The sequence below is a fragment of the Lipotes vexillifer genome, unplaced genomic scaffold (assembly GCF_000442215.2).
Source record: "Lipotes vexillifer unplaced genomic scaffold, Lipotes_vexillifer_v1.1 scaffold853, whole genome shotgun sequence".
Classification (NCBI taxonomy): Eukaryota; Metazoa; Chordata; class Mammalia; order Artiodactyla; family Lipotidae; genus Lipotes; species Lipotes vexillifer.
The window spans coordinates 67,783-78,229 of NW_006792734.1; the positions used below are offsets into that span (position 1 = coordinate 67,783).

Here is a 10,447-nt window from a genome sequence, read left to right on the forward strand (position 1 = left end):
TTTTGCGGTACGCGGGCCTCTCACTGTTGTGGCCTCTCCCGTTGCGGAGCACAGGCTCCGGACGCGCAGGCTCAGCAGCCATGGCTCACGGGCCCAGCCGCTCTGCGGCATGTGGGATCTTCCCAGACCGGGGCACGAACCCGTGTCCCCTGCATCAGCAGGCGGACTCTCAACCACTGCGCCACCAGGGAAGCCCCTTACGTATTTTTAATGAGATGACAAACGTAAAACATTTAAACTATTCCTAGCAGGGCTAGCTTTGAATAAATGTTAGCTATGATTATTATTGTTACTGGACAAGTGTTAGAAGACAGGTATATAAACAGCTACACTACAAGGAATACTGTGATATAGCTGCAGTAGAAACACCCAAGGGCTGGAGGAGATGGAAAAACTGGAGACATAAATTTATCACCTTCACTGCAAATAGGTATTCAGAGATCTTCATCTCTTTCATATTATGTCAGTCACTTCTATGATTTATATGATGCTAGCTCTCCTGGATCAAGAATATAATTCCAGTTATGGCACAATATCAATGAGAAGATATCTCCTTTATAACCCAGCTGGTTGCCATTACCCTAAACATACGCTGTGGAGAAAGAAGACCTACTTATTCCAGAGGAACGAGAAGCAGGGTTCACTTACATTGACATAATCCTTCAAGATGTAGCGTGCAGATCGAGGTTGGTCTGGCTGTCCATGTGCTGTCATGAATCCTCGCATACCTGTAAGGAGAAATTAATTTTGCAAAACCTAAGTTAGAAAACATCACAACATCAACTGAGGTGATGGAAATCTAGCCTTTTCTGTTATTACACTGTGCATCCTTACTTAACCTTAAAAAAAACCAAATCAATTAATAATGTAGAAAATATTTTGGTTAGCATTACAAAAACATCTGATAATCCAGGAGAATAGACTATATTGTTACATCTGATCTTCTGACAACCACCTAGCAACATGCTGTGACACATTCAATCTCTCTCTACTCCAGTCATTTCTTCTATCTCTCTGATTTTAATTCCTGATTCAAGGAGGCTACTTGTACAATGCTATGTTGTCAATATTATTAGCAAAACCCAAAGCAACAGAGCAAGTTTTCTTATTTAATGAGATGTCTACACCTTTTTCAGTTTCCCAAACATACAACTAAGATCCCTTTAATACTAACTCAATTAGAAGGGAGCAGCAGAGCACAGCGGGTAAGAACACAAGCTTTGGCTGACAGGTTCAAAACTCAGTTCCCTGAGTAAAAGTTTTTCCCAAGTAAAACACCGAATCCAACAAAACTAAGAAGGAAAAACATTGTTGGGCTTCCCTGGTGGCACAGCGGTTAAGAATCCACCTGCCAATGCAGGGTACATGGGTTTGAGCCCTGGTCCCAGAAGACCCCACATGCCGCGGAGCAACTAAGCCCGTGCGCCACAACTACTGAGCCTGCGCTCTAGAGCCCACGAGCCACAACTACTGAGCCCGCGTGCTGCAACTACTGAAGACCGTGCACCTAGAGCCCGTGTTCCACAAGAGAAGCCACCACAACGAGAAGCCCACGCACCGCAAAGAGGAGTAGCCCCCACTCGCCTCAACCACAGAAAAGCCTGCGGGCAGCAGCAAAGACCCAATGCAGCCAAAAACACCCCCCCAAAAAACAAACCAAAAAAACCATTGTTTATTAAAGTCGTTAACTTCTACAGGGCTAAAGAAACCATAAATAGACACTGGGAAAAACATTTGCAGCACAGGTAGCAAAGAACTCCTACAAATCATTACGACAAAAACAAATGATGCATAGAAAAAAGTGATTCTCAGAAGACAAAATGGCTAACAAATATATGGACAGATGTTGAATTTCACTAATATTTTAAGAATGTTTAGTCATCTGTTTTTACAAACTGGTTTTGTCCTCACTCTCTTTGATTTCATCAGAGAGAATCAGATGAAAAATCTTAAAAGACTCACATTTCTTTCAGTTTTATCTGGAAATCAAACCAGATGCAAAGTTTAGAGCAAAGTCTACCTTTCCCCATCTTTCAGGTTAGCACACTGGAGAGGTCTAGATTAGGAAACCTAGGTTCTCCCTGAGGCTATGCCACTGACCAGACACCACCTTGGGCAAGTCATTTCATGCTCTGACTTCAGATTACTTGTCTTAAGAAAAGGGGGATGAGAGGTGGGGGAATCTTTAAGGCCCCTTCTTGTCCTATGATTTTGTGACTATAGCAGTCTTGCAACAAGTGCTTAGTATTCATCCTCTTTAAAGTCGCTCAACTAAAGTAAATTCAAGGTCTGAGTTTAACCATATAAGTGTGGTTTATATCAAATCACCTTTTTCTGCCAGTAAATACTCAAATAACCTGAACTCCTTCCCGGCTGGGGGCAATTCCTTACAAGGCAAGCCACACATGCATGGAAATTGTTTTAACACTGCTTTTTCTTTAGGTAGAGACGCGTCTTTCCAGATTACCTTTAAAGCTTGTGTTTAAGGTAAATAAATCACAATGAATTGGAGAAATGACAAAGATAATTCCCATGCAGAAAAAGAAAAGGCCAACACAGCCTTAGATCAGAAGCCCTGTGTCTACACTTGGGTCCTAGGTGTCCCATAGGAAAGGGCTTGAGAGAGCCTGGGAAGATGTGTCTCCCAGGCACTTGATTTCTATGATGAAGACCTGGGGAAGAGGCAAAGGATACAGAGTAGCTCCTTCTCTAACTCTAAAAAGCACTTAACACTGAAGTAAAATGCCACTCGGGCAGTGGCTGGCTCTCCCTCCTTTACTGCTGGACCAAGTCAGCTACCTGGAGGCCACCTGGTGGGCAAGACCAACAGGACAACAAAAATATCAAGCCTGAAAGGTGACATGACAAATGCTAAGGAAAAATTCTGAACTTGTACCTTTGCAGAGTATTTCTCTTAGTAGCTATACTATTATTTTTTGTTCATGTTTTAAAATAAATCACAACTCACATCCATAAGCCGTCAACAGTTCTTCTGACGTTGGAGGTCGCTGGGGATCTTCATCTTCTCTAGGTTTTATGATGTCAATGCCATACGTAGCTTCTAAAACATGTCTTGGAATATTCTGGCAAATGTAAGATTGTCAAGGAATCCGTTTCTTTGAACTGACCCCTTCCTCCTCCTCATGGTGTCTTCTAAGAACATGGTATTTCAGCACCTCTGTGACCAAAAAACTTTTCACCTCTCCAAAGAAGAAGTACGATTATTCGTTAATTTAAAAGACTTTTCGCCCCTCTTTTATTTTGCATTATTATTATTATTTTTTTGCGGTACGCGGGCCTCTCACTGCTGTGGCCTCTCCCGTTGCAGCAGCACAGGCTCCGGACGCGCAGGCTCAGCGGCCATGGCTCACGGGCCCAGCCGCTCCGCGGCATGTGGGATCCTCCCGGACCGGGGCACGAACCCGTGTCCCCTGCATCGGCAGGTGGACTCTCAACCACTGCACCACCAGGGAAGCCCCTTTCCCCTCTTTAAACAAAGCCTTATGCACAATGATCACTTCCAAATGTATCCTTTAAAAATATTAAAATATTATCTCTGAAACAGACCTTAAAGATGACATTTTATGTAAATACACTATAGATTTGTGAGATGACCCTAATTCAGACATAAAGCACAGAGTCTTTGTTTCTAATCCTTACAACTATGTAAGGAGTGATTATTTTTTCCTCCCCTGTCTATTACCCAGATTTTTCTTAAGCCCTAATATACACATAACAACCAAAATTTTGGCACAGCACAGAGGATATTAGTGATATAGGTGGGAGGTGATCTCTCATCTGGTCAATTGGGAGGATTCCACTGCAAATCATCTCAGCTTTGGTAGAGACAAAGGATGGCATCACCAGGCCTGGGCAGTCACATAAGCAGAGGCCAGGTTCCACATAGAGAGTCTGAAAGACACGTAAGAGGTTTATGCTGGGCATACAGCACAGAAAGGGAAAGAAGAGCAGCACACGAGTGGCAAAGAGCTTCAGAAAACACCCAGAGGGAGGAACTGACAGAGAAGGAAATAGAGGCCGGTGCTGTAGAAATACCTGAAAATGCTTGGTGTGACCGGGCGTGGCAGACACAGACACCTTCTTGTTGCCCATGATGGTATTGATTGTTGAACTCTTACCAACGTTTGGGTAGCCCACCTAGAAGGGTGTCAGGAGGAATGTTTACAGTATAAGTTGGCAAGAACCACAGGATGCCGAAAGCCTACCCATCTAAAGCTAAGAACATTGGACTGGAAGTCTGAAGACAACCCTGAAAGCTCTCATTCTAGTATCTCTTGTAAGTGACGTGACAGGTAGGGATGAACTGGGAGACTGTACAAGATAATTCATATGAACAGTGGTGTAACCAATATAAGCCTTGAGAAAGTTCACTCTTTGAGTTGGGCTTTGCCTGTCACCCAGTCTGCTCCCAGGACGCCCGTGGGCAACAAGAGGGCATCAATGTTCCCTATGACGCCAGGGCCTGAACTCTAGAGTTCCAGTGTAGCTACCACAGGATGGGGAATACAGACCCTCATGGAACAATTTTATGATATACTTCATCTTACCAGTCCAACAGTAAGTTGTCCATTCTTCACCTTCTTTCCAGAGTGTAGCTGCTTAAAGATCTCCAGTAATTCCTGCTTTGATACCAGGTGGCTAAAATTGTGTATCTGCCTCTTCTGCGGGGTCTTCCTTCCTTGCGCCTCAGAACGCACAGTACAGCGCTCCTTCCAATCCTGGCCGCAGGCCTGCTCGTCGGGGCCGCTGCCCTCTTCTGAACACGTCTGCCAGTCCTCCTCCTCCTGCCAGCAGTCCTCATACTCGCTGTCATCTTCATCACTCCCGGCAACTTCATTAACTGAAAGATGTTCAGTCTCTTTGTGTAGAGTTTCAGCTTCGTCACAACTGGAGTTTCCAAACTCAGCTGTGATGGCTTCTCCACTGTCTCCATTTACTTCTTCCTGATGAAATAACAGAAACCACAAAAGTTCAGAAGTGTGTAACAACTGCACTCTTCACTCTGGTGAACAACATTCAGAGTTGGTTACCTAAGATGAACAGAGGACAAGGAAAGTTACAAAGGAGAAAGAGAAAGGTGAATAGAGGGAGAAGATAGCATGAGGATATAACCAAACTATCAACAGTGGTGTCCTCTGGAGTGGTGGACTTTCACTTTACACAGTTTTGTATTATTTGAACTCTGTACAAATAACATGTATTACTTTCCTGGTAGATAACTCTTTTACCTATTAAAAGAAAGCAAGGGTTTAGAAAAATCTGTATCAAGCTGAACTCCTTGGCAGTACACTTTTTCTTGCAATGGGCTGTAGAATAAAACAAAGCATTTCTCATGAACGATAAAACATTTAACATTCTCTTCTCTGCACGAAGCAAGAAGGGTATAATTTGTAATTTGAGCTTCACTGTATATTTGCATTTTCAAAGACAGTGGTTTTTTTTTTTTTTTTTTTTTTTGCGGTATGTGGGCCTCTCACTGCCGTGGCCTCTCCCGTCGCGGAGCACAGGCTCCGGACCAGCAGGCCCAACGGCCATGGCTCACGGGCCCAGCCGCCCCACGGCACGTGGGATCCTCCCAGACCGGGGCACGAACCCGCATCCCCCGCATCGGCAGGCGGACTCTCAACGACTGCGCCACCAGGGAAGCCCCTCAAAGACAGTGGTTTGCATAGTTAAGGAAACTGCTATTCTTTTATAACTGCCTTTAATAAATCATAGCACCATGGAGCATAGGTTCCTGTGTGTGAAGTAAGAGAGCAATAAAACTCAACTCTGCGCATGGAAATTATTCACCAACCAACGATTTCCTGTGGAAAGAGAAAGGTAAAAATCATTTACGATTCATGGGTGTGTTAATCCTTCTGAATTCCTATGGATAACAAAGCAGAAATATGGCAATTTATAGTATTACCAAGCAGTATCAACAAGGGAGAGTTGATTCAGATTTAGAAGTGATGGAAACCTATCATTTCCAAATAATCTAGCATTACAATGAGTAGCCACCACAGGAGAGGGCATGATGAACTCAGTTAAACAGGCATCCTACATTTTAGGAAAGAGATATTAAAAAAAATGTCAGGGAAAAAAAGGTATGATTTCATTGTCATTCCTGGCAACTCAAAAAGAAATATGGAATTGGAAGCAATTTCTATGATAAATGAGCAATAAATGTAAAGAAGTCACTGTGCTCTTCTGCAGAACACAAGAATGTAAACTGAGCATGAACGTGTATTAGGAAAACTAAGGCTAGAAGCAGTTTTGGTTCAGGAAAAATGATAAAGGCAACAAAAGGACTTTGCAGTAGTTACATCAAAAATAGAAAGAAGGAAGGGAAAAGTCAGTCTTTTGGGGGAACACAGTGCAATTTAAGAGCTGGCCAAGAGAAAACCAAAGTACTCAATTCAAAAAAATGTCCTATTTTTTTTTAAAATAAGAAAGGTTAAGCAACCATAGAGAAAGAACCAAACTTCAGATAGGTGAGAAAACAGCGAATATCTATTTTTAGTAAGTTCACGTTTGACACTCAAATGACAGATGTGATTAGATATATCACAATGGTAGCTGGCTACTAGACTTGGAAAATCATGAATAACAGATTTCATAAGACCTGGAAGGAATAAATAGGGTTCAACTTTTAAAAAGGAAGAAAGAATATCTTCCATAAATCATGCACTGTTAACCCAGAGTCTGACAGGGAAGCAATTCCTCAAGTTAGGAAATTCCTCCAAACAATTCCTCCCCTGACAGTAATGGGAGGCAACAACGGTTCCCTGAGAACATATAGTGCAAACAAATCCCACTTCCCTTTGCAATCTACTCCTTGGTTGATAGGTCAGGGAATACCACAGATGTAAAAGATGAAATGAAACACATAAAGTACTCAGAATAGTAGTGCCTGGCTAAGAATAAGTTTTCTATGGGTTAGTTTTTATTAACAGTAATAACAGAATAACTATTGTTATACCCTTTCAAATACATCTGTATGCATCACACTAAAATGCTTGGTACTGAGTGCTTATTAAGTCCACAAAAGTTCACAGAGCTCTATCCCTGGCTCCAGTCTACTCAACAGCGTTATCAATGACCAGAAAGAATATACAGAAGGGCCAATACAAAACCTGCAGATGACTCAAAGCTGGAAGGAGAGAAAAGCAAATGACACATGCAAAATGAATTCTACCTTGTTCCCAAATCACTAATATTAAGAGAAACAGCATGATCCTAAGCTGAGCTAAAAACAAAATGAAAACCTTTTCCCACATGTAAAGACAGGATGAGATCTGCTTAGTAAGTCTTGTCTTTTAAATATGTGAGGGATGTGGCTGTTCACAGGTTCAATGAGCCAAGAGCATAAGTTCCTTTGAAAGGGGGTGAATTAACAAAAGCTCTGAATTACTGGGAGTATCCTGATCACAAGAAATAAGAGTACATGTCCTGGGCAAACCACACCTGGAATACTGTACTCAACCAGCTGCCACCCATTTTAGGTGTCTGACACAGGCAGACAGGCACTCAGGGTGAGGAGTGCTCTGGAGTTCCTGTCTATATAAGGAGCAGGAAAGCAGACAATGTCTCTTCTGCAGAAGAGAGAACACGAGGAGAGAGGAAGAGGCCTCAGATCAAAGGTAGGGAAGCTGACTTAGCTTCACTGGACTAAACAACTTTCTAACCCTGGAGATAAAAAGGAATGAGACACCTGGTGTCTGCCATTTAAAGGAGTCACAGAGACAGCATGTGACTGCCAGGGAGGTGAAGGGGAGAACTCCTTCACAGAGTTAGAGCTCACTAACTTGTGAGCTCACCAAGGGAGGGTCTTGTATTCATAGCACCCTAACCAGTCAGCAAATAGTTGATAAATAGAGGTGAGAGGAAAGGAGGTGGATAGGAAAAGATATGACTTTAAGTCTCTTCCAGCTCTAAGATTCTATTACTAATTTCTTTTCATAGTTGGTTACCATTAATTTTTACTAGAAAATAACTCCTAAAATGTTTCTGTAAAAAGTGGATTAAAAGATACAGAAAATAACATGGCGTATCTTAATTTAGGACTGCTTCATTTCTTTGTTTTCAAAACAAAGCCAAAAGAGAGTCTAATCAAGTCCAGAGAAGTTACTACATTCAGTTGTATCTGACTTTTTGTTCTGACTTCTCTTAAAAGCAATTACATACAAGGGCAGTATGAAACTTCCTATACAATTTTCTGCCTAAAATTTAAAAAAAAATTAAAAATTATAGCTACTATCAGTGTGCATCATAGACCCCTGGGATAGCAGACTATTTAAAAACCAGAGAAAGCTACCTTGTGGCTTACTTTTCTATAGATCACCCGACTATCTCAGCACTTAGGGAAAAAAGAAACAAATAAAACCCCACACACATCAACAATAAAAAACAAAACAAACAAAAAAACAGAGCACACTTAACAGAAGCCAAAATCCTCCTCCTTGAAACCCAACCTGAAAAAGTCCCCCAGGTTACCTTAGAGTCATCAATCAGTTGAATGGCTTCAGACAAAGCCGACCAGAAAATGACCTTCACATTTTCCTTTTCGAAGAACTCGGCCCAGGCACTCCGCTGCTCGGCAGTCATCAAGTCAGCCTTATTTATCAGAATAACATTCTCCTTGTTGTCATCAACTGTTTTCACATAACATTCCTATGCAAGATAAAGATATTTAGATATTTCTCCAAAAGGGGGAAAATTAGGCTAATTAAACTGAAGATCCCCAGCTATGACTAAAAGTTTTTACTGCCCCCAGTTTTAAATTGTTCCTAATTTAAAGATTTTTAATCGTGATACATTCTATGGATCCTTTCAGCAAGCTCTGAAAAGAAGTTAGGTCATCTACACTTAGAAAAAATACTCTTCACATAAGAAACTGGAAAGGGTAAAAGAAATGCTTTCCTGCCCAGTTTAAGTAAAACACGTTCTTATTTCTTTAAATTATATAGTTCCTCTCTTTAATAATCTTGAAGTCTTTCTTTTAAGCAAAGTTAAATAACTGTATAACTAGATTTGTCGGCCAGCAGGGACTATCTTCAAGCCAAGTGACGACAGCTAATGATAATCGTACCTATTAATATAAAAAAATATTTTTGAAGGCTAAAAGGAAAACAAGACCCAGTGATTAAATTAATTCCCAAGCATAGCTCTCCCTTAGGAAATAGACCAGTAGTATGAAAGCTGAATTAATAAGAGTTTCCCCATTAAGATTGTTATTAACCAGTGGATTTTAAAATCATCAGTACTATTCCTAGTCTGGTCCTCAAACAAAAATAGGAATACTTCATGTGTGTTCAGTGTCTTATTAATTGAAAGCCTGTATCACATTATTTCTTGTGATCCTCACACCTTAATGATTACCCCCTGTGGTGTTTTACAAACTTAGTTCATTTGTAAAATACCACAGGAGGTAATAAGTACGGTGTGAGAAGAGAAAGCTTAGTGGGATGGGTAAGTGAAGGGACTAGGCATATGCTAAAGTAAGCAAAATGCTATTTCAACTAGAGTCTCTTAAAAAATGAGAAACACTGGCAAATGCCTATTAACAAAGTGGCTTCGAAACTAAAAGTAGAAAGTTTAAGTGTCTGTGCCTTCCTGTAGATGGAAACAACTGTTTGAAGAAAACACCTATCTAAACAGTCCCAAAATGCAAGCTCCTGACCTTGGGAGGAGCAGGAGGCCAGATTAAACAAAGCTAGAGGAGGGTGCAAAGGCCTGCCTAGGCTCACTGCTATCGGTGATGCTGTCCTCCCACTGCTGCCCAAGGACTTAAAGTTTGAATCATGTCACATTTTACTTACCAAATCCTCACACCTAAACAGGAGTGGATTTCGAGCATCTACTATCTGGACCACGATATCACTGAAAAACAAGTGTGAGATACACCAATCACTGTGAAGTGAAAGGAAATAGTAGCAAACACTTTCGACGTATTAAGCACTGATATATTTAACTTTTTAAGGTACAATTATCCCCACTTTATATACGAAGAGACTGAAGTTTAGAACAGCTAAGTGGCTTGTTCAAGGTCACCAGCTACTAAGTGAGGGAGCTGGAATGAGAACGCAAGCACTCTGGACCAGAGCTTGTAGTCTCTGATGATGTTTCATTGTTAAAACTTTTACCTGTATCTTCTAGTAAACTCTCCTGGAGAGATCAAAGAGTATTCCAAAGACTTCAATCCAAGGTGAGGTCTACTGTATACTCAGTGCCTAGTTTACACTTGCGTTAAGTAAGGCCTCAAAAACCCCTAATATATCACCTGCTCACAGCTGCCACCATCAAAGCCTATATCTTATTTAAACCTAGGGCTGACACGTATACATGTAGCAAATCATCACCCACCAGTTCCAAGAATGTGTTTAAATGGCAAAAATACAAAACAGCGAAATATCAACTTAAGTTGCCATAATGAAGCAGGAAT

The 10,447-nt window shown here is 41.3% G+C and overlaps 1 protein-coding gene across 1 annotated transcript in view; it reads right to left on the reverse strand.

Annotated features, from left to right (window-relative positions):
• LSG1 (large 60S subunit nuclear export GTPase 1) overlaps window positions 1-10,447 on the reverse strand; it is a 25,029-nt gene that overhangs the window by 3,151 nt on the left and 11,431 nt on the right. Inside the window, exons 6-12 of the mRNA XM_007465846.1 lie at window positions 9,825-9,885; window positions 8,500-8,676; window positions 4,569-4,964; window positions 4,057-4,158; window positions 3,769-3,912; window positions 2,969-3,092; window positions 649-728 (exon numbers count right to left, since the gene is read on the reverse strand). Of these exons, the coding sequence (XP_007465908.1) occupies window positions 649-728; window positions 2,969-3,092; window positions 3,769-3,912; window positions 4,057-4,158; window positions 4,569-4,964; window positions 8,500-8,676; window positions 9,825-9,885 (1,084 nt within the window). The remainder of the gene's footprint in view (window positions 1-648; window positions 729-2,968; window positions 3,093-3,768; window positions 3,913-4,056; window positions 4,159-4,568; window positions 4,965-8,499; window positions 8,677-9,824; window positions 9,886-10,447) is intronic.